This window comes from Plecotus auritus (genome assembly GCF_963455305.1).
Source record: "Plecotus auritus genome assembly, chromosome: 1".
Taxonomy (NCBI): Eukaryota; Metazoa; Chordata; class Mammalia; order Chiroptera; family Vespertilionidae; genus Plecotus; species Plecotus auritus.
Genome location: NC_137770.1, coordinates 81,717,037 through 81,742,327, shown reverse-complemented (window position 1 = coordinate 81,742,327; position 25,291 = coordinate 81,717,037). Strand labels below are relative to the sequence as shown.

The 25,291-nt window shown below is 43.7% G+C and overlaps 1 protein-coding gene across 1 annotated transcript; it reads right to left on the bottom strand.

Annotated features, from left to right (window-relative positions):
- Window positions 1–8,919: 8,919 nt before the first annotated feature.
- LOC308247342 (angiogenin-like) lies at window positions 8,920–9,357 on the bottom strand (the record flags this gene model as incomplete). Its single annotated transcript, XM_080666324.1, has 1 exon — window positions 8,920–9,357. One exon carries the CDS (start codon window positions 9,355–9,357, stop codon window positions 8,920–8,922), a length of 438 nt encoding a protein of 145 aa, XP_080522450.1.
- Window positions 9,358–25,291: the final 15,934 nt, after the last annotated feature.

The following is a 25,291-nucleotide window of genomic DNA, read 5'->3' as shown; positions in this document are numbered from 1 at the left end:
CAAGAGAGTCTTTTCAATAAATGGTGTTGGAAAAATTGGAGAGATACTTGCAAAAAAAGGAAACTAGACAACCAACTTACACCACAAACAAGAATAAACTCAAAATGGATAAAGCACTTAAATGTAAGATGGAAACCATAAAAATCTAAGAAGAATCCATAAGCAGAAAATATCAGACATATGTCATACTAATATCTTTACCACATAGCTCCCACAAAAATGGAAACTAAGGAGAAAATAAACAAATGAGACTACATCAAAATAAAATGCTTCTGCACAGCAAAAGAAACCATCAACAAAACAAGAAAACTCACTGCTTGGGAGAACATATTTGCCAATGTTATATCTGATAAGGGTTTAATCTCCAAAATTTATAAGGAACTCATATATCTTAACAAAAGGAAGATAAACAGTCCAATCAAGATTGGATAAAGGACCCAAATAGACACTTTTCGAAAGTGGACATATGGGAGGCCAAAAGACATATGAAAACACTAGTAGCCCTGCCCATGAATCCATGCGCCAGTAGCTCTCTGCGGTGCCTGGCTGCTCCACACCCGCTGCCCAGAGGCTCTCCATGGGCCAGAGGCCCATCCGTGGCCGGGTGCGGAATGCTTGCCTCATCACCGTGATGACAAAGCAAGCATTCCGCCAAGCTGCTCACTCTGCCTGCCCTCAGCGGCCGCGCTCCACACCCCCCTGGAACTGGGGAACTCCGGCTGAGCTGAGAGGACTGGGCACCGCCATCTTGTGGCTATGAGCGCTGCCATCTTTGTGGCAGAGTGATGGTTAATTTGCATATTACCCTTTTATTCGATAGGATGCTCAAAGTCACTAATCATCTGAGATATGGAAATCAAAACAACAGTGAGGTACCATCTCACACCTGTCAGAATGGCTATCATCAACAAATCAACAAATGAGAAGTGCTGGTGAGGATGTGGAGAAAAAGAAACCCTTGTGCACTGCTGGTGGGAATGCAGACTGGTATAGACACTGTGGAAAACAGAATGGAGTTTCCTAAAAAAAAATTAAAAATAGAACTCCCATTTGACCCAATAATCCTACTTCTAGGAATATATCCCAAGAAATCAGAAACGCCAGTCAGAAAGGATATATGCACCCTATGTTCATAGCAGCACAATTTACCATAGCTAAGATTTGGAAACAGCCTAAGTGCCCATCAGCAGATGAGTTTATTAAAAAATTGTGGTACATCTACACAATGTAATACTACACTCTTGTAGAAAAGAAAGAATTCTTACCATTCGCAATAGCATGGATGGACATGGAGAGCATTATGCTTAGCAAAATAAGCCAGCCTGAGAAAGATAAATATCACATGATCTCACTCATTTGTGGAATATAATGAACAACATAAACTAATGAACAAAAATAGATCCAGAGACATAGAAGCATGGAATACACAGTCAAACCTCAGAGGGAAGTCAGGGAAGGATGGGAAGGGGGTTGGTAAGAAATCAACTAAAGGACTTGTATGCATGCAGATAAGCAAAATCAATGGACACAGTCAGTAGGGGGAGGTGAGGACATGTGCTGGGGGTGGGAGTGGCTGGGGAGAGGTCAATGGAGGAAAAAGGAGACATATATAATACCTTAAACAATAAAGAATTTAAAACACACACACACACACACACACACACACACACACACAATATATATACTGTTTTTTAATGTTTGGTATTTCCTCTCCCCATACCTGCCTTTGGCATAATTCTATGAAGCGCATATTTCTCTTACGCTGTATCTTTCTCCCTCATTTAGCAAACAGAATTCTAGTGAACTATACTTACCATGTGCTTAGCATTTCATCCTGCAATTTACTTCCTCTGCCCTCCAACAAAATGTAAGTCTTGAGCCTCATTCTTAAGAAGAGTTGCATTTTAAAGTTCTCCAACCCCACCCTATTTCTCTGGCAAGTGAAAATGATTATTATCAGATAAACTCAATTATACTAATATCTTCTACAGAGTGTATTATTCCTTGGGAAACTACTGTTTAACCCAGCTAAATTGCATTAGCCTCCTTTGAGATATTTTTTAAATATGTTTTTATTGATTTTAGAGAGATAGGGAGAGGAAGAGAAAAAATAGAAACATCAAAGATGGTAGAGAATTGTTGATTGGCTGCCTCCTCTAAGCCCCCTACTGGGGATCAAGCCTGAAACCCTGTCATGTGCCCTGAGTGGGAATCGAACCATGACCTCCTAGTTCATGGGTTGAAGGTCAATCACTGAGCAACACTAGCCAGGCCTTAGAGATATCTATATTAATAAAAGGGTAATATGCTAATTAGACCAGACATCTTCTGGACATCCTTCCAGAAAAAGCCACTGTGGTGGGGGTCAAGGCAGAGGTGGTTAGGGTGATCAGGCTAGCATGGGAGGGCAGCTAGAGGTGATCAGGCTGGTAGGGAAGGGCAGTAGGGGCGATCAGGCCAGCAGGGGAGCAGTTAGGAACCAGGGGTCCTGGACTGTGAGAGGGATGTCTGATTGGAGAGGGTGCAGACCGGCTGAGGGACCCCCCTCCTGGGCACGAATTTCATGCACCAGGCCTCTAGTTCTTAATAAATGAGTCCAGTAGGAACCTCCGTCTTTCTATAGCTGATGGAGGAGGTTCTTTATAATCCTGGGAACTTATAGCTTTCATACAGATAACAGAGTACTATATTTTCATATTAGAAACCTCTATCTTCTGACATCAGTGAGAGGATATGATTGATGGACACTTGTGATGTTGGTTTTATCAAAGTCATAATGAAAGTACCAAGACAAATATGGAAAAGGAAGAAGACCAATGTAGACTGAGCACATACTATGAGGTAAGACCACACTATATGTTATACTAAATCAGCTCAGCCCAACTCCCACTCCCAATCTGAGTGAAATTCAGCATGTCGACACAATTAATGTCTAGGTCACAACTTTCCCACAACTTGATACTTAAACATTTACATTCTCATCATATTCATAAGGATATTATACACGTATAACACTTACCTTAAACTACACACAGCACAAATCACATCCAAGCATAATCCATATAACACATACCTCTAATTCTTATACCAATCACCACACATACTCTTGCACATATAACATATATAAATGTCACACACATTGGAATGATATAATTTATTGTGAAGGAAGGATCATTCAGTTTGGGTAGGTGTAAGGAATCAATATCAGGAAAATTCCTGGGTTAGTCAAAAAGAGATGCCATGTAAGCTGAAACTTTAAAGATCTATATATATAAAAGCCTAAGCAACTGTCCGAACATTCAGCCGTTTAACCGTTCTACCGTCCAACCAGTAGCTATGACACGCAGTGACCAACAGGGGTCAGATGCTTAACACAGAAACTGCTGAGCTGTGGTGACTTGGTAGCTACAGTTCTTGGGTGATGCATTCAGAACCAGAGAGGAGGGAGCCCGATTCCTGGGTGCGTCACCTGAGAACCACCCTCTTGCAATCCAGGATCCCTCAAGGGATGTCAGAGAGCCAGTTATGGCCCAATCCTGCAGGCCAGGCCAAGGGACCCCACAGGTGCACAAATCCATTCACTGGGCCTCTAGTATATAAATACAAAATAGGAATAGAGCAGGTAAATGACAACAGAAGGGTATTCCAAACAGAGAACCAACGTAGGTAACATTCTGATATCAAGAAACCATGTGATACATAACTCTAGTTGGAAAACATTGGCACATAAATGCAAAATAGTGATTAGCAAGGGCTATTGATGTGGGCAGGGCCCACCACTTGGGAAACACTAATCACTCATTTTGTTGGCACTTTTGACAGTGGAAAATAAACATATGTTTTATAGAGTTTAAAAAAACAACAACAACATAAAAACTAAACAAAACCCTTCAGAGACACAACAAAGAAAGTATTGCCATATAGTGTCAGAGCATTGCTTCTGTTGACCAAGGAAAGAAAACCCAGACCTATCTGGCTTTAAAATCAGTGCTTTTTCTACATCTTCTACTGCCTCTCTCTTTCCACTTCCCAAATATTTGGGATATTCAAGACATTTATGTTCAGGGTTGCTTTTCTCTAGCAACAGAATTTAATCAGGGGTGAAATAGGGTAGCAGTGGAAGTGGGAATTGCTCACCAACACCAGCTAGCTAGATGCTGCCATCTGACAGTCACTCCTGGGACTGGCATGAACTCATGAACTGTGAATCTCCTTGACCCTGGCAATGAGGCACTAGAGTAGCAATGAGGCACTAGAGCAGCAATTTTTAACCTTTTTCATATCATGGCACTCATAAATTAATTATTAAATTCTGCAGCACACCAAAAAATATATTATTTGACAGTCTGACAAAATAAATAGGTATAATTTTGATTCATTCACACCAGGCAGCTATTGTGTTGGTTGTCATTTTTTAATTTGCCAATCTAAGGGAAAAGTGGTCAGCGCTCCTGACTGAATAGTCAGGTATTGCATGTTTTAAAAATTCTTGCGACATACCCATTGAAAGTCACTGTACTAGAGCAAATAAAATTAATCTCTGACTCAACAGGAAGTGAGCAACCCAAAACAGAAAGGACAGTTTTTTGAGGGTCACACAGGCCCATTTTTACATATGCAGTCCATGGGCTGATTGTACCTGAAGTCCTGGTTTGATGTATATGGGTACAACTGTCCTTTATTTTCAAAGATGCTGCTTCATGATAGCAGGTCACACTGTCTGGGTGACTGAAATGACTGATGAGGGACCTGCATATCAGTTTCAAACATAACTTCATTCTCTAAAATGCTGTCTCCTATAGTCACAGCCAACTTTTGCTTGTATACAAAAAGCTAGAAAGCTCTATGGCACATACCAGAGCCTATAGATGTAGATATAAGATATGAGAGCAGGGAGAAATGATGCTTGATTATCCCCTCATCTTTAGACTAATGGATAGAATTTTTGAAGGCACACTTAGCACTTGGGTAATAGCTTCATCACAACAAGGTAGTTTGGGTTATTTTCCCCAAATCTAATTTTGCATGGTTAATCTTTCACCTTCGATTTTGCATGGTTTTATCTACTTTTTCTCATCCTGCTTCTTTGTGTCCAAGATATCTATACGAATAAAAGGGTAATATGCTAATTAGACAGTGAGACCTTCCAGACATCCTTCAGGATAAAGCCATGGTGGCGGGGCAGAGGCAGAGGTGATTAGGGGTGATCAGGCCACCAGGGGAGAGCAGTTAGGAGGATCAGGTCAGCAGGGGAGAACAGTTAGGGGGATCAGCTGGCAGGGGAAAGCAGTTAGGGGCAATCAGGCCAGCAGGGAGCAGTTAGGGGGCAATCAGGCTGGCAGGCGGAGGCAGTTATGGGCGATCAGGCAGGCAGGTAGGCAAGTGGTTAGGAGCCAGCAGTCCCAGATTGTGAGAGGGATGTCCAACTGCCGGTTTAGGATTGGGACTAAACCAGCAGTCAGACATCCCCTGAGGGGTCCTGGATTGGAGAGGGTTCAGGCTGGGCTCAGGTATATCCTCCCGCTCCCATGCATGAATTTTGTGCACTGGGCCTCTAGTGATTTAGAAAGATAACTGGCTACAGAGAAGACCTAAACTATTCATACAAGAGCAAACCCACAGCCTCAGCCACAATAACCAACTAATTTAACAAGACATCAACAAATATTTACCAACAGAAGTTCAATGTAGACATCAATGAGTGTATCTTAAGGCTATAGCTACAACAGAAAATAAAATGATCCCCAAACCATCCCAACACATACTTTTTGGTCAAAGCTTGTCCCAAAGCCTCTCTCCACTCTACAACATTGATTCGCAATAAGAACTTCTTTTGATACTGTGATCCCAAAGACCTAGCTCTGCCACATTAAATATCTGATCTTGGGGAAATTACTTAACCTCTCTCAGCATTATTATTCTTAAGTAAGTGAGCATAATAATACCTTTCACTTAGGGATGTTAGGAAGAATAAATGATAAAATCAATGTTAAGTACTTATCATAATGCCAGGTACATGGTAGGTGCTCAGTGTAAGAAACATCCCTCTTATTCAAACTCTATAGAAAAGAAACATCATGTGGCCAGGCAGATACTGAATTTCCCCAGAGCAAACAGAATGTGGGCAGTGGGGAGAAGGTATGAGAGCTGTGCACGTGGCTGATAGCACATTTTCCCAAGAAGATTCCCCTAAACAAAGGGAGGTGGAATCAACTAGAAAGGTCTCAGCCAAAAAAAAAAAAAAAAAGAAAAAGAAAAAGAAAAGATCTCAGCCAATATTTTAAATGTCTCAATGAGAGACAGCAACACCTAGGCAATGTATGAAGAAACAGGTAACCTCATAGGACTCAGCCAATGAGGAACCAAATGAGGGACTAAATAAGTAGTCTAGCCCTGACTGGTTTGGCTCAGTGGATAGAGCATTGGCCTGCGGACTGAAGGGTCCCAGGTTCGATTCCCGTCAGGGGCATGTACCTTGGTTGCGGGCACATTCCCAGTGGGGCGCGTGCAGGAGGCAGCTGATCAATGATTCTAACTCTCTATGCTTCTCCCTTCCTGTCTGTAAAAAAATCAATGAAAAAAATAGTCTATGTTCCCTTCCCCACTTGTGTGCTGTACGATGGACACCTGCTCTTGAGAGTGTTATTAAAAGTCTCATTTTTGCCATGTTTCTGTTTCCCAGTCCATCATTTGAAATTTAGACAGGTGAGCGTTTTCTCAAAATTTGGGGGCGCGTCTGGGATTTCTGTGCCCAGACTAGGGAGGGTCCGTGGTTGAAGGGGAGGCATGTCCCACCCAATTATGTGTGGCCCTTCGCCTGGGCCCTGTCTCTTTGCAGGTGCCATAGATAAGTCTGAGACTGTTTTTCTTTGGAAGGTGGCGAAAATGATACCAGGCAAGTCTCATACATGGCCCAAGGTGGAAATACCATCTTGGTGGTTGGGTATCCTTGGCGGTCGGGTATATGTGATTGGGAAATGTCTTACATATAAAGCAAGTGTGAAGTTCTGATCTGTTCTTCCATTCTCTCACAAGGGAAATGGCCAGAGAGGGACAAAAAGAAATCTTGGGGAGTGCGAGACATCTCTAATATGGGGGATTGAGCAGAAACAGAGTCACAAGGGACTTTCTGAGTATGGGAAACAAAAATTTTAGACCTAGATAGAATTCTTCCCCAAATAGTCTATTTGGGAAAACGCGAGGTTCAGGGGAGGGATAGTCCCCGAACCAGGGACAGGAGATATTGCTCTGCTTCGGTGGTTTTTTAATGCAGGGCACTCTGTGGTATAAATTTTAGTGCATTGTGCGCATCTGTATAAGAATGTTTCTGTTGATGTTTTGTGTTTCTTTGTTGTTTGGTTTAATTTGTTTAAAGATGGGGCATGTCCTGCTTTGGGGAAGCCCAGTTATGTGTGTTGAGACTGAACATGAAACAGAGATTGTCAGAATGTACTCCTCTTGCTCTCCCTCTCAGGGTGTCAGTCACCAGAAACTCTTAGCTAGTAAGATTTCTGTCTGTGTGTCTAATGTAATTTTGGCTTTCTATCTTTTGGGGACTTTAGTTTGCTGTTCCCTGGTTTATGAATATAGGGACAAAGATTACATGGGGAAGTAGGGATTAAGGGCATGGGGAAGTAAGCAATGCAGTCTGGGTTGGGATTCCATTGTTTGGGCAACAAGGTTAATGTTTTCATGATAATGGGCAGTTCTTGAATAAAAATGTACCACATTCCAAGGAGAGAGGGAACATATGACTCCCAGCCAGGTGGTATGTCCTGGTTAGGCAATCTTGGCTAACAGATTAATATTTCCCATAACCATAACTAGTTCCCAATGTTCTATTTTTGCCCATAACACTGGGAGGAACAGCTCTGTAGAAAAACCCTCCAGGAAGGTGCAGAAATACCAGTGAAGGCAGGCAGGGGAGGGGGAACTCCTGTTTTTATAACGGAAAATAACATAAAATAGTACTTTCACATTAAAGCCACTGAAGGCCAGTGAGTTATCCCTGTTACAAAATCTGCCAAGAAAATGCCTTGGGTAAAAACAATTAGCTTTAAAATCACAACATTGTTAAAACATAATAAATAGATGTAACTAAAATAAAGGGTTTATGATAAAGCTTTTTCAGTGATATATATATATATACATATATACATATATATATATATATATGTCTAAACATAGTTTTCCATAATTTTTTGGTAATTTAAAACTTTGGAGTTTGCTGGGTTAAATAGTAAAAAAATTTAAATATCTAGGTATTTTGAAATAACGGGATATTGAAATATTAATTGAGTTTGCTTCTTATAGAGAATTTAGAGGAAAGGTTTGAATCCATTAATAAATATGCCTTGCGTTTTATTTGAAATATATCTTTAAAAATGTGAAAACTGAAGAGAGGTAAAGTTTTATTAATCTGTTGGTATTTAGTTCTAAACACTATTCCATAAAGTTTAACATTTGTAAAAGTAATATTGACTTATTTAACAGCAAAAATAATTTGCTCCTCCTGAAAATTCTTCTTAGCAGCCATGTGCCCTGGAATTTCCCACCTCTGCTGTAAGATGAATTTAACATCCTTACACTTACAAAAAGGGAAAATCTACCTCCCTATTGACTGAGAAGGAAGTAACTGATAGGGGAAAAGGCATTTGTATTCTGTGCCATCCTCTCCGGGGCAGCTGAGTAGAGAAAATGGGGGAAAATCAATAGGCCAAGAACTGATGAGAAGACTTTGATTACTACTGATTTCAGAGACATTTTTATTTATTAACATATTGTAAAACAGAAAACAAAAGATCCAGGCCGCTCATTTTCTGGGCCCCTGGCAATGAATGTGGCCACCCCTATTCTAGAGTATGTGGGGAAATGCCAGGAATAGAGAGCAGAGCCAACTCTGGGCTAGCGGCCTGCTGTTTATGGTCTGTAAAATGACTCATCAAAGTGGACAGGCAAGCCACCTTCACAGGCAATAACTATGTCTCTGGACCCTGATGTGGCTCTGTAGTAGCAGGGAGGCCGGGGAGACCCTCCTCTGTGCTTGCAAGTAGTGACCTGGAAAGGAGACTTGCTTATTCTGAAATTTGCCCCATAAGGCATTCCATTCTTGTCTTCACAGACAGCCTGGATGTTGTTACTGCTGCCATGAATAAAGGTGTTGGTGTCTTTGCAGGGTGAAGTCAAACCTCGTCTCCTCATCATGGTTTCACAGTATCTGTCATCGTGGCCACTTGGATTGGGATCATAGTGCTGGTCCAGGAAGTGTCTGTACCTCTCATTCTGAGCCAGGGTCGGTGGGGCCAGACAGGGCCCCAGCATGAAGACCAACAACAGGGAACCCAGGCCCAACATCATCTCTTCCAACAAGGCTCCTGCCAAGGGCAAAAGGTATGGTAGAACAAATTAGGCTAAAAGGGCAAATGAGACTAAAAGGACAGGGACTTACTGGACTAGTGACAGGGCATCATGAGTCCAGTATCCTCAGTCACCTAAATTATATCTTTTCTTTTCTCTTCCTCATTAATCTCACATTTCTTGTCAATCCATTCTTTTGGAAAATCAATCTAAGTTTTCTGAACACAACTTCCTGCCCCACCCATTCTTTCATATCCTTTATGACTCTGAGTAATTACCTATCAGTCATAGCATTAAAATATCCATTCACACTCTAATCTATTTATTAATTAATTGAATAACAAACATTACATAAGGTCTTCTGGGTACAAGGCACTGTGCTAGGTCCTGGCACACAGAGACCATTAAGACATACCAAGTCCTCCCTAAAAGGAGATGTAGCATCCATGGGGAAGGAATAGGAGCTCCAGTTCACTGAGATGAGACAGTAAGATAGGAGGCCTATGAAAAAGATGGACTTTTTAAAAAATATGTTTAATTTATTTTAGAGAGAAAGGAAGGGTGAGGGGGAAGAGAGAGAGAGAGAGAGAGAGAGAGAGAGAGAGAGAGAGAGAGAGAGAGAAACATTGATGTGGGACTGAAACATCTATTGGTTGCCTCCTGCATGCACCAAGACCAGAAATAAACCCACAACCTGGGTATATGCCCTGACCAGGTATCAAACTGGCAACCTTTTGGAGCATGGAATGACGCTCAACCAACTAAGCCACACTGGCCAGGGCAAAGAGGGTCTTTTGAGCCCAGAGAAGGGTCAATCAGAGGTTTGTTAAAGACAAGATTCTAAATATTCAAGTCAATAAATCAGCTGGCTATAAAGAGAGCAGTTGAGAGCAGTTTTGCCCTGAGGTGAATGGAGACTGACCTAATTTCCTAAGAATTAGTTGGTTTGTGGCTAACGGTGGAATTATTATATACTAGTTAGAGAAAAACAGAGAGGAGCACGGAAGAATTGATGCAATGATTGGAAGTGGGTCTGGGTCAACTTTTACAGAAGACTGGAGGAAGAGGAATTCAAGCTTATTCTTAGGAACAAGGTGGATTATTCTCAGAGAATACTAGTATTTTCTAGTTTCCCCAATAAATGTACATACACTGTGACACAATAGGCAAATGATGTTACTCTGTGATAAAACAACAACAACAAAGAAAGCCAAAGTCCTTACAATTTGCTGTAATGATTTTGTAACATCTTCCACAAAAGAAGAATGAGAAAGAGAAGGGGATTGCTGCCATCATCTCTCAAGAGTTTTCTGTCTAAACTGTGGGACTCACACTTCTCTGGGGCAGTGTGTCACACACATTCAAACATACCTCAAGTAAATAGAATGCTTCTTTCTGGAGTATGATTTTATGTCAATGATAGCTATTAAAAATGGAATTAAACAAGTATCCTATCTAATAAAAGAGTAATATGTATCAAATATATGTCAGTGTTTCTACATCCAATAATAAAAATGACTCTTCACTATAAATTTGAAACTGATTTTTATAACTTTGTTTTTCAAATTGTTTGTGAATGAGCAACTCATTTACTTTGATTGGCTATGATTTCCTAGCAACTATCACACATAATAAGAAATTCTTACAATGGAAGAAAAATTTGACCTTCAAGTTATTTTCAAGTGTGATGTAATTCATATAAATCCTAAATTAAAAGAAAACAAATGGTACATTTTCATAGACATTAAATTAAATAGTAATCTTTATTTTCAACTTTTCTTATATGTACATCAATAAACATTTTTATGTCAAATATTTCTATATCCTTAAAGATGCCACAGGTTCTAGCACTAAGCCTGTAGTATTACTAAACAGCCCTTGGAGAATGACTGTAAAACTAGAAAGACCAGGAAATCCAGGGTTCTGATGGTTTCCTGGGAAGGCATGTGAGAGAGAGACCAAAGTGAACACTCTTTCTCATCATCATTTGGCATTGATACACCTTGTCTGTTTCATAATAACGATACACAAATTTGGCACACAGTTGAAGAATACCAAATTATACAGTAAGAAAAATTTTGGTCATTCCACATTACTGAAATAAATAGCAGCTGAAAAAGTTTCCATTAGGAACATTAATTACAATTTATAATAGAATCAAGTGAAAGCATGTTCTTGGAACTTGAGCAAAAAAGTGGTTCATGACTGAAGAGAGAAGAGCCAGCCCTAAAAGAATAACAAGTATTCATACATGGCCACTGCTTCAACACAGCTGCTGGCCCGCCATGTTCCCCATTTGCCAAGCTCTTTACATTTACACTGTGCTTTTTAGTCTTCTGGGTGTGTTTTCTTTTTCTAGTTTTGGGGAAGACCTCATCAAAGGTTTATTGATTTGGATTCATTTAAGTTTCTTGCTCTTTAATAGACAAATATTGCCTTCTAAAGTCGAAGGCAATTATAGACTCTCAGGTTCCCAAGATGGAACAGGACCTTAGGGTCACCAAGTCAACACCTCTCTGCCTGGGGCCAGAAACCCAGAGTTCAAAATCAGGAAGCAGAACCAGAGCTGTAGTAGCCAAAAGAGTCATTAGGTGGCAGTGGTGGATAGAAATGTTGCCAACATCTTCCATACTGTAGTGGAGACCAGGGTTCCTTGTAGGAGGTGGCAGTGCTGTATAGGTTGTGGGGATATTGTTGTTCAAAGAAGGGGGTCTGAGCTGCTGGGCCTGTCTGGAGTTTCTGTCTAAACACTCTATGCTTAAATAATAAGAACAAGGAAACCCCATTAGATACAAGTTTCAAAGCAAAAGTCATAAATCTCAGGATCTGCCCACAAGAATATCGCAAAATAAAGATATACCTATTGCCAATTTCCAGGGGTGCCATTTCCAACCTTTTATCCAATGACCTGTCTCCATGTCAGTGTCTCCTACTGGTGTACACTCTACAGGAGGGCAGAGCCCATATTATTCATCTTAAATCACAGTGCCTGCCTCACAGTAGACCCTCAATATTTTTTATTTTTTTTTTAGTGATTGACTTAATTTTCCTCTTCAGGCTTAAGTTTGTTTATCTATAAAATGAGAGCGTTTCTAACTCTAAAGTCTGAAATTTCATGGTTCTCACTAAGCATAAGAGAATCTTTTCCAGTTTTACTAGCAAAAGTCTGGTGGAATTACAGCGACAAGGTTGTATAAGTTTAGTTGGTAGATAGCATAAGGCACCTTGTGAAAGAAATAGATGATAAGAAGACCTGTGATCCAATTTCACTGAAATGTATCATTTCTTAAGGCCCAGTGTATAAGACCATCCCACAGACCACCTTTAATGAAGGCCCTGGACTGATGCTACACAGGGGCTTCATATACTACAAAGCCACTTGCTGGCTGGAGGTTGAAGGCCTCCCATCCCAGTCTGGAGAGGTAAATGAAAATCTTTGCTTCTAATTTGCAGAATTTGCACATTAATTCTGTAAGAACTCAGCTAAATTTTGCTCATGTTTATTGTAATCTTGAATCCCTAAGACATCCAGAAACCAAAGCTCTGTAGGTACACACCATGGCCACCAGTATCTAATATCTACTCACCCACTCACAACTTGTTCACTCATATATTCAATCCTAAATTTCCCCAAAAGAGGTACAATCAATTTGGGAGAAAACAAGTATGAGACAGATTATTTGTGGTGGGTAAGTGAATCTGCCTAGGCCAAGGGTTTAGAGCCTCACATCTGGTCATTAAACTCACTCACACATAACCTTCCATATTCAAGCACATAAGTGTCAGTCAGCTTTTTGTCAATAAAATATGTCCTCATTGTTCTTCAGACTAACTTTATCATCTGTACCAAAGCAATTCTTTAGTCTTCACAAGAATTAATATTCTCTTCCTCTCTCCACAGGCAATGTTTTGTATTTAAGAGATTCATCTAACTTTTACACACTAGGGACTTAACTTACAGTTTATGATAAGTAACTATGGTTTTAATTTCCATACATGTAGCTTCACACTTTTATACACTGAGTGGCCAGATTATTATGTGTTCAGAGATCATAATAATCTGGCCACTCAGTAAATATATATATTAGAGGCTCGGTGCATGAATTCATGTATGGGTGGGGTCAGCCAGCCTGGCCAGGGGGAGGGGCAGTTGGCCGGCCTGTGTGCTGGTTGAACTCCTGGTCAAGGTGACAATTTGGGTATTAGCCTTTTATTATATAGGATATACACTGAGTGGCCAGATTATTATGAGTTCAGAGATCATAATAATCTGGCCACTCAGTGTATATTCAGAGATAATAATAATCTGGCCACTCAGTGTATATTCTAGGGCAATATCCCACAAAGTGAAAGCATAACACTCAAGGCATATTCCTCCTTTTATCTCTTTTCCTTCTTTCTTCCCTTCAACCTGCCAGTGTACCTTCTTTTCATCTTGGATGTGTTCCACTTGGCTCTTAAAGAGCAAGCAAAACTTTTTTAAGTAAAAAAGTTAGTAGGGAACATTAGAAGAAAAAAGAGCTAAAAGCATTCTTTTTGTTTGTTTCCTTGCTCTGCCACATTTAATGCCTATTCCCAGGGGGCATCCAGATGCCCTTCAGCAAATGACTTCCCCAGGACTTTGGGGACTTTTTCACAATTCAGGAATCCCTCCTAAACCTCCACTTGCTCCCAGTATCACTAATCTCCCTTCATCCACACCCACACCCACACACAATACCAAAAGAAATCTGCTTTCATTTTAAACTTTAGAATCTAGTTCATTTTTTCGTAGTTCATAAGGTGGGCCCATAAGCTTTAAAGGGGAAAATTGTCACATTGAAATAGCTAAATGCCTAGAAATAGTATGTATATATTAAAAAAATACAGCGATAGATTACCCAGGGGTAAGAATCTTACAAAAATCTGGAAGAGTCCCTCCAACTGAAGATGGTTTCCAGCTCTTTGTTCCTGGAGATGGGTTCCAGCTGTGTGCACTGGATCCCTCTGGTTCTGATTATATAGCGATCAAATGAACTGGGTGGGGAAACTAGTTCCAAAGAACTCTAATCCTGGCAGAGATATTAAAACTAAGGACACTGCTCCTGCACAACAATGAGAGTCATTCACCTTTTCTCTGGGCATGACTGGATCAAATATTTACCCTTTGGAGTAGATTAAAGATTTGTTCCAGGAGACAACGTTTAATATTGATAAGCATAGCCCTTTGTCCCAAAGCCACCCTTTTCTGATGTCTGTGGTTCTTACTCTTGCCCATGACAGGACCAAGGTTTCATTGTTCCCATACATGATCTGGATCAAGAAGAGGTTGTTTCTGATCTATGGGCCAACTCCAAGAACTGCCTTGGGAGAACCCCACAGAGTAAATGTGGTCTCCCAGCAGAATGCTGTTTCTGTGCACTGTCTATTTACCCACATAATTTGTTTTCATGAAAGATGCCATGCCAATAAGTAGGTTATTCATCGATTTCACAGAACCAGGAAAGCACTTGTAGAGAAGGTTATGTGACAGCTGTTAGTACCCAACTGCCCTTGACCTCAACCTCCCAGCTACTAACCCTCAGAACTATCCTTGCCATATTTCCTGGGCTTCTCCTTACTTCAACCTCAGCTGTTCACAAGAGACTAATCAGGAACCCCCAATATTCTGTTCCTTGTAGCACAGCTGGAAAACTGGTTATCTCCACTGATAAGCATCACTCCTGAGATTGTTAATTGATCTCATTGTCTCTCCATTGCATAGAACCCCTTTAATGAAGAATAATTGTCTTATCATCTCTAAAGTCTTAGTTTCAAAAACAGTGGCCGACACCCAGGTCCCAAGGTCTTTTTATTATCCCTCATGGTCTGAAAATGCATTCTCTGATCTCACTTTGGGGACCCCAACCATGCAAATTCTCCTGGTTTCTCTCAGGGTTCACCAGCACAACTGGGTTTGGTATTGGTTACCAAACAAGACAGGTAGAGTAGAAAGGCTTCCAAGAGTCCCAGGAAAGCTCTGCTTCTAGCTTACTGATAAATCCTAAAAACCCATGAATGTGCCTTCACTTTGGAGGTATTGGTCCCTGTTCCAAAGCACTCTCTCCTAGGAGAGATTAACTCTTTAAACAGCTGCCAGGGGGTTACACATGCTTGGGCATATGCTCTAGAGCAGCCGTGGGCAAACTACGGCCCATGGGCCAGATCCGGCCCGTTCGGCTGTTCTATCCGGCCTGCGGAGCCGAAAGAGCGGAGGGTTCTCTTGCTCTCCACTCTGCTCCTTTACTTTGAATTTATATTAGTTCACACAAACACTCCATCCATGCTTTTGTTCCGGCCCTCCGGTCCAGTTTAAGAACCCATTGTGGCCCTCGTGTCAAAAAATTTGCCCACCCCTGCTCTAGAGCCTATCTTAGGAACAGTTTTGGTAACTGGAAGGGCCTGAGGACTTAAGGAGGAAGAAAAGTGGATGAGGCAGGTTAATAAAAAACTAGGGAAATTCCCTGGCAAGTAGAATAAGGAAAACAGAGGCAAAATATTTAAACAAAGGGCCAAGCAATCAACAGCCAGCTAATCAGACATTAGACTCTATCTTCCCTAACCAAGGGCACTTAGGAGCAGGTGGTTTTTACCTCTACCCTCCAAACAGAGTGAGTAGCTAAAATCACCCTAGTCAGGGATATAGGTAACAGAGACCCAGTGATGCCATTAGTGCCAAACCCAAAAACGAATGAGGTCAGGAAAACAAACAAACAAACAAACAAACAAAAAAACAATTTGAGCCAGACAAATCCAAGATAGAGCTATAAATGACCAGAGAATGATCCCAAACCCCACTATACGCTCATTAGATACATAAGCATGTTAAAATACATGCCTAAAAAGCTGATGACTATTCTGATGGAGACCTCCCCTAAAATTCCCTTCTAGGGAAAACAGGTAAAATCCTCAAGACATGCTCTCCCCTGGGCACACCAATGCCTCCCTTTCCTCAGGTGTGTAATTTTACTTGCTTTCTCCTAAGCTCCCAGAGTCCTTCTCTTGCCTAACTTTGCAGTGAGCCAAAAGCAGTCCCCACTTGGCTCACTTTCGTCTCTCACACTTTTACTTCTCAGTGATCTAGCAGCCCAGCCTGGAGTCACATCTGTTGCTGTCTTCCTTTTCTGAGTTTAGGCAGTCCAGTCTAGGGTCACTTCTGATACTGTGATCTTGCTTCTTCTACCCAGAGCTCTTCCTTTGTGTCACTGTCCTAACCTTTAGTAAACATACTCTCAAAATCAGCTGGGCTTGTGACTTGAATTCTTTCCTGCAGAAGTCAAAAATCCACACATCCCAGTCCTGATGGCCTAGTCCTGTCCCTTTCTGGTGACATGGGCAGCATGGAGAACCCAAAAAGGGCAAATGTCATCTGCTTTTCATTGTGTTGGGACAGAGTCCTGCCTGAGCTTCACTTTCCCCCTGTCCTCTCCCTGCTTGCCTTCATCCCCAACCAAATCCTGAGCTGAAAGGGAAAAAAGTTGGGGGTAGTGAGAAGAGGACCAAGCACACTGCCATAAACACTTTCCCTCAGTACTTGGTGCCTCTGGGTTACTGAAGCCTCTGGAGAGGAAGGGACAGGCATGACTCTGACCAGAACATTTGTTCTGCCAAACACCAAAGCTCAATGTCTTTTAGGAGCAAAGAGAAGTAACAGGATATGGGGTCCTTAGAGTGGGGCCTCTACTGGCACCTAGCAGAGTGCCCAAATCCTCACTGTCCTTTGTGGGCAGACAAGCTATTTGAGAGTGGGACCTATATTAAATTAATCACATATCACCTTTTCAAGAGACACTGAGAAGTGAGTTCTAAAAAGCTATCAACCAGTCACTTGTTAGGGAAGGTGGCTGCCAGGCCCATTCCAACACCCTGAGTGCCTCAGCGGTCCCAGGAGACTGAGGCAGCAGCCACCTCCCACAGCCTTGGGGACAAGAAGACTCGATCAACACACCCTTCTCTGGGTTTAGTTTGGCGGTGATGGCGGGGGGCAGCCTCCAGCCTCTGACCACAGCCACATCCCTTCTCTGCCTGAGGATTTCACTGAGCAGCCTTGGGGAGATCCACAACCTGCCTACCTGGTTGACAGTGCAGAGTCAGGTGAATGGTGAATGGTTGCTTTCATTCTAATGGTTGTTTTATTTTCAGCTTGGCACATGAGGTTATGAGAAAATAGAAAATGAAGTTTTTTGAGAAGGAAGTTTTACAATTTTATTAAAGTGCATTTAAGTGCTAATCCATTTGTGTTTCAAAATATAATAGGAAATTATAGTCTATGATTAATAAACACTATATCTTTGCCAGTGATTCCAATAGATGTGAAACAATTGCCAATTGAAAAATATATTCATATATTTAAAAATGTTCTTCAGCTTGAACTTGAAAGTTATTCTTCTTTTACTAAAATGTTTTTCTATGTCTCTTCTTCAAGCCAGTAGTTTCCCTGCACAGAACAGGGTGGGTTCTCCTTCTAAGGACTCTGTTGCTGGTGTACTTTCCCCCTTTACACAGAGTACAGATGTTTAATTCTGTCCTTAAGACTAATAGTAAAATTGTGTGACGGAGGGAAGAGGTTAATCTGCACATTTCTTTATAAATCTTACATAGTTTGGGTCTATAGGCTGAAACTTACTTAAGAGGAGAAGTAATGGTTAAAGAGGATGATGCTCACATGAAAAGAAGGATCATGCCTCCACTTCCAGGAAGGGGAGACAGTTCTGCTAGAGGGAGAATGGGACACAGGCCTGCTGACATGGCTCTATTTCCAAACAGACAAACAGTAATCACTCACTTTTCAACAAACTCTGAGCTTTATGCCCATTCTCTCTTTCCCAAATATTTCAAGGTGTTCTTCTGAGAATAACTATTTACAGAGATTGCTTTTTGCTCAAATACAGTATGATGGAAACTCCTAAAGAGGGGTTTTGCCAGCCTGTTTTGGTCTACTTTCTTAGCCATCTACTTTCATTTGTGAATCACACTGGTAAATGCTTCCAACAATAACTTGACCAGCCTCTTACCTCTGCCTGCTTATAACCTGACATCTGCACTTTTGACAAAAGCCAGAGCCCTTCCTCTTTCCCTGGAATGGCTTTTCCTATCCTCTTTGCCAAATTATAGTTTTTCTCCTTATGACTGGAGTACCTTCTTTTTCTATGAGTCCTGTTACAATACCTGGCCACTCCATGCAGTCATAGAATAAGAGAGAGAGAGACCTCAGAGACCATTGTGTTAAATCCTCATTTTACAGATGAGGAAACTGAGGGACAGAGAAAGAGAACATGTATGGCCCAAGGAACATCCAGGGTTCCTAGATTAGAAGCTTCCCAATGCACTACACAGCTTTCAGGTTCTAACTAGTAATTTCTAGAAAATCGAAGCTAATTCTAAAGGTGCCTGTGAAAGTTGCTATTTAAGGGAAACCTATTTTGAGTATTTCCCTGAATTCAAAAAATATATTACTTTATTTTAAAAATTGCTTGAAATAAAGTGTAACACAATTATCATACTAGTGAGTAGCTGTGCCATTTAAGTAGCTCTATGAATACCTGAGGCTGCTTCTGGGAAGCTGGCCACCTGCTGTTCAGATAATTATATCACTTGGGTTCCAGTGATTACATTTATGACTTGATTATAAGGTTCTTAATGACACAAAGGGAGGGTCTTGGCTAATTGAAGATTGTCCTATGCCCCACAATGGTGCTGAGACTGTTTTTACTGTCCTTTGGAAACAAAGATGTCATGTCATGCCCATGTGCTGTTGTGTGTAGGTGTGCTGTGTCCCAGTAAGAAGGCTGAGGATCCCAATGGTGCAGTAAGAAAGCTTAAAGAGGAGGCTGTTGGCAGTGTCTCCAAGAATTTCACCGCACTGGCTGTGGGTGGGTTAGGGGTGAGGAAACAGAGGTGAAGAAACAGAAAATGAAAGCATCAAATGTCCTTTCCACTTGCAAGAACTGAACAAGTTCTGCTTCATAAATCTGGCGATCAACCTAGTAGCAAGCAAAGAATCCCTGGTTTGAGCAAGTGCGGGCCTCCCTGGGCTGCCCAGAGGGTGGTCCCTTCCAGTTCTACCTTCTAGGCTACAGGCATTGGCGCTGCCATCTCTGCCCAGCTGCGGGAAGTAAACATGGGGTGGGGATGTAGCACCGCTAACTCTACAAAACTGCACTTTGCCTCCTTCCATTCCTCAGCTCCCAGTCTGGTCCCACAAACTCCTCCCCAGTTACCTCCGCTAGGAAGGGACTACCCCGGCCAAAGCGCCCTGGTAAAGTGAGGACACGAAGCAGGAGGAGGAACAGAAATTGAACCCATCTGGGCCTGGGAACAAAGTTGCAGAAAGGGCAGGGCTAGAAAGAGAAGTTTTTGTTTCTCACCTGCTTCTTCCTCCTTTGTAAGAAAACGGGGAGCTGGTAGAAAACGCGAAGATGTTCTGACTCCTGCTTTGGATCTGTGTGGGGTCCTAGCGTGTGTGTGTGTGTGTGTGTGTGTGTGTGTGTGTGTGTGTGTGTGTGTGTACACTAACGGGAATTGAGGTGCAGCGTGAAGGGGAGACTCCGCGGGTGAGCCCTTGGTAATTGGTACCACGCCCAGTTTCTCGGAGGAGACCCCAAGAGTCCAGGTCCCGCCTTCGGAGCTGGCACCACAGCAGCCCCTGCCCCAGGCACAGTGGGAAAGTCCCTGCCCAGCCCTCAAGCGACCCTGGAGATCTGCTTTGGAGACACAAAGTCAGCGAAGACATATCTGGCGTGGACAGCAGGACTCGAGACAGCAGGATGCGGGACACCAGCCCTGCCTGCAGAAGCCCGAAGGGACACAGGAGCTGCTCCCAGGTGCAATGGGGCTCCCAGAGTCCTGGAAGCTAAACAATTACGTCTCCTATACAGGTCATCCGCCTCCCGTTAGTTCAGTGCCCCTCTTGTTTGCCAACAGTTTGGAACAGGCCCGGAACAGAACTTTTTGCAGTAGCCCCCAAAGGAGGAAAAGCAAATTTTAAAAGCTTGGACTGGGCTGGGATTTGAGCTTGGGACCCCTCGCACCCAAAGCAAGAATCATACCCTGAGTCCAAGAGTCCAGATGAGCACCTGCTCACACCCAAGATCCCTATGGACCCCTCAATAGGTATTGATCCCAAGCCCACTTCCCAGTAAACTTCCTGAACGCAAATCTTTACCAGTATCTCAGTGACTCTTCGCCAGGGAACCTGACTTATGACACAAGAATACAAATGCACACATGATATTTTATTGTTTCCTCACATGAGGATAGGTTTTATTGATTTTGATTTTTAGAGAGAGAAAAAGGGAGAGTATGTCTGAGAGAGAGAGAGAGAGAGAGAGAGAGAGAGAGAGAGAGAGAAACGTTGATGTGAGAGAGAAAATCCATTGGCTGACTCCTATAGGTGTCCCACCTGAGGAGTGGAACCCTCAACCTAGGTTTGTGCCCTGACTGGGAATCCAACCATGACCTTTTGGTGTGTGGGACAATGCTCCAACCAACAGCTACCCAGTCAAGGCCAGATGTTTTTTGTTTGTTTGTTTGTTTTTTCAATATGCTTTTATTGATTTTAGAGAGCACAGAAGGGAGAGGGACAGAGAGACAGAAACATCGATTGGCTGCCTCCTGCATGCCCCCCTATTGGGGATCAAGCCTGTGCCCTGAATGGAATCAAACCACGACCTTTTGGTTCATGGGTCCATGTTCAACCTCTGAATTATACCAGCTGAACTAGGTGGGTTTTTATTTTAGAACTAGAGGCCCGGTGCATGAAATTATGCACTTGCAGGGCGGGGGGGGGGGGGGTCTCTCGGTCTGGCCCGTGCCCTCTCGCAGTGTGGGACCCTCAGGAGATGTACGATTGCCAACCCGGGGGATCGGGCCTAAGCCAGCAATCAGACATCCCTCTTGCAGTCCAGGACCTCTTGGGGGATGTAGCAGTGTGCCAAGTGGCAGGTGGCCAGGGAGGAGCCCAAATTGTGGCTGGGTGCCTCACCACTCACAGTTATCCCGGCCCACTGTCCCGGCTCCAATAGTTCTGCTGTAACGCTCTCTTAGGCTTTTTTTATATAGGTGCATACATGTAAAAGATTGTAAATGTTATGAATGTCCAACAATAGAGAATTTGTGTGATGGATCATGCTACATCCCTAACATGAAATACTACAGAGCCTTCAGAATAATATAGGTATTTGTTGACTTGGAATAAATGTTTATGATGCATATTTTTAATAAGCTTTTTTGTTACTGTTATATGTAATATAACATGTATGCAGAAAAATGAACCAATTTTAACTATAAAACTCAATAACTTAATCCAAAGTGAGCATATCTTTGATCACTACTATGTAGGTTAAGAAACTGAATATTAACAGGAGCCCAGATACATTTTAAGAGAAAAAGCAGAATCTGAAGCAGTATATACATACTATACAATATCCCATCTATATCCCCCTATATAATAAAGAGGTAATATGCAAAGTAACCCTTAAGGCCTCACAAGATGGCTGCCTATGACCAGGCTGGCAGGGGGGTTAGTGAGGGATGACCAAACAACTGAACAACAGGTTGTGAGGGGCGACCAGGCTGGCAGGGTGGGCAGTTGGGGGCAACCAGGCTGGTGGGGGGGGGGCAGTTAGGGGCAATCAGACTGGCAGAGGGGTGCAGTTGTGGTGACCAGGCCAGCAGGGGGGGCAGTAAGAGGTGACCCGATCAGCAGTGGGGAGCAGTTAGGAGCAATCAGGCTGGCAGGGGGGGGGGTGCAGTTGGGGGTGACCAGGCCTGCAGTGTGGGCAGTTGGGAATTACTAGGCAGGCAGGGGGGGGCAATGAGGGGTGACTAGGCCGGTGGGGGGGGGCAGGTGGGGTTGGCCAGGCCAGCAGGGTGGGGAAGTTGGGGGTGACCTGGCCAGAAAGGGGGGCCGTTAAGGGGGAACAAGGCAGGCAGGCAGGTGAGCGATTAGGAGCCAGTGGTCTAGGATTGTGAGAGGGATATCCAACTGCCGGTTTAGGCCCAATCCCAGCCTAAACTGGCAGTCGGACATCCCCCAAGGGGTCCCAGATTAAAGAGGTTGCAGGCTGGGCTCAGGGGATGACGCAGGCCATGATGACGACACAGGCGTTCCACACCACCCCAGCTGCTCAGGGCCTCTGGGCAGTGTGGTAAGGCAGAAAGGTGGCTCCGGGCTGGAGCGAAAGTGGTGCCAGCAGCCAGGGGAAGGAAGGCCCATTCTTGCACTAATCTCCATGCATCGGGCCTCTAGTCCTATCTAATAAAAGAGAAACATGCAAATTGACCGTACCTCCGCTACACCCACAAGCCATGCCCACCAGCCAATCAGGAGTGAGTATGCAAATTAACCCAACCAAGATGGTGGTGGCCACAGAGCTGAAACAAGCAGGAGGCTTGGGTTGCCCCCAGCGATGGAGGAAGCCAAGCTTCCCACCGACCTGGCCTGCCCTAGCCTCTGCTCAAAGCTACAAAGTTTCAATTATAGAAGATAAATAAATCCCAAATACCAGCTTCCAGCCGGCCCTGGCCTATGCTTGGATGGCTGGGGGGCGTGGCCAGTCTGCAAACCACCACAGGCCCCTCGCCCAGGCCGCCCGATGCCCCAAGGGAACCCTGATCCAGGACACCCTTCAAGGCAAACCAGCCAGCCCCCACCCTTGAACCAGGCCTCTATCCTATCTAATAAAAGAGTAATATGCAAATTGTCACTCCAAAACACAAGATGGCTGCCCCCATGTGGGCACAAGATGGCTGCCACAAGATGGCCAGCAGGGGAAGGCAGTTGGGAGAGAGCAGGCCTGCAAGGAGGGCAGTTGGGGGTGATCAAGCCTGCAGGGGAGGGCAGTTAGGGGTGACCAGGCTAGCAGAGGAGGGAAGTTGGTGGCAACCAGGCCTACAGAGAAGGGCAGTTGTGGGGGACCCAGGCCTGCAGGGGAGAGCAGTTGGGGGGACCAGGCCTGCAGGACAGGGCAGTTAGGAGTGACCAGGCATGCAGGATAGGGCAGTTGGGAGGGACCAGACCAGCAGGGGAGAACAGTTAGGGGCAATGAGGCTGGCAGGGGAGGGCAGTTATGGGTGACCAGATCGGCAGAGGAGGGCAGTTGTGGGGGACCAGGCCTGCAGGGGAGGGCAGTTAGGGCCAACCAGGCTGGCAAGGGAGGGCAGTTAGGGGTGACCAGGCTGGCTGAAGAGGGCAGTTAGGGGCAATCAGGCTGGCAGGGGAGCAGTTAGGCATCAATCGGGCTGGCAGGGGAGTGGTTAGGGGGTGATCAGCTTGGCAGGCAGAAGCGATTAGGGGCAAACAGGAAGGCAGGCAGTTGGGAGCCAGCAGTCCTGGATTGTGAGAGGGATGCCCGACTGCCTGTTTAGGCCCTATCCCAGTAGGATCGAGCCTAAACGGGCAGTTGGACATCCCTCGAGGGGTCCCAGATTGAAGAGGGTGCAGGCTGGGCTGAGGGACACACACTCCCCCCCAGTGCACTAATTTCGTGCACCGGGCCTCTAGTATTATATAAAACGCTAATATGCAAATAGACCGAACAGCGGAACAACCGAACAACCGGTCGCTATGACTTGCTTTGACCACCAGGGGGCACATGCGGAACATGGTGGGGGTCAGCAGCAGGCTTCAGAGCATGGAACATGGCAGTCATTGGTGGCGCAGGTGAACGGGGGCACCAGACTAAGGCAGGGTGCCGGTCGTTGTCGTTGTGTCATCGGGGCGAGCCTCTGGTGGTTACTGAAAATTCTTTGCTCCCATGCACCATGGTCTTGCTGGGTGCTCACACCTGCTGTTACCCGGAGCCTCTGCTCGTACCTGCTGCCGGCTCTGGGGCCTCTGCTCACACCCTCTGCAGGTGCTGTCAGCAGGTGCGAGCAGTGGCTGCCAGCCCCGATTGCCCCTCAGGGCTTCTCCACCACCCCCTGATCTGAGGGGCAATCGGGGCTGGCAACTGCTGCTCGCACCTGCTGACGGTGCCAGCTCCACTCACACCCGCTGCTGGTGCTGGCCCCAATCACTCCATGCTGTCAGCGGGTGCAAGTGGGGCAAGCGCCATCAGCACGTGGGAGAGGCAGTGGGCTGCCGGCAGACTGGGGACCAAGGGCTGCAGTGGGAGGGGCTGGCAGGGGCTTGGAGGATGGGTTGAGACTGACCCCTGTACTCATCACAGCCTCATGGCCCACGGTTCCTTTCAAGGTGCACAAATTCATGCACTGGGCCCTAGTATGTTATAAAAACATGTACATAGCATAGACAAATATGTGGAGAATTATGCACTAAAGCATCAATGTTTTTATAGGTAAGGAGAATATAAGTAACATGTTTTTATTTGTTTATCAGGACTTGTATTATTTTGTTTCTTTCTCAATATTTACTACCCACTTGGTAACTTAGAGAAATATATACTGGAGCTTTCTTATGAATAATTACTTACTATTGGCTTATTTCCAAAGTTAATAAATGAGAGCCTCTAGTTCTATGAATGCTATTCCTAGGTTTATCTCTAATTTCTGTGTCTCTGATAAGACTGTATTCCTGAAATTTTCATTTACCCATTGAATTGATGATGGAACCACAGACAGGCTGACATTGTTTTTTCCTACTATAGAAATCAACATATAATAAATTAGTGTATTAAATTGCAATACTTATTTTTTGTGCCACCTCAGCTCTACAATAAAAGCTTTAAACTTCTATTTTGAAGACATTATGTCTTTTAAATTAAAAGATAGGAGTTTGTGCATTTTTTAAGTATGAAAACATACAAAATCCATATTGGAGTAAAAATTAATTTTTTTGCTGGTATTTTGACAGGAATTCAGGAGGGTGGGAGTGGAGGTAAATAATACATTTTCTCCCCTTTCTGTGTTTCTGTGTGAATGAATTTCTTTTTTATTTAAACTGAAGGCAGTTAAT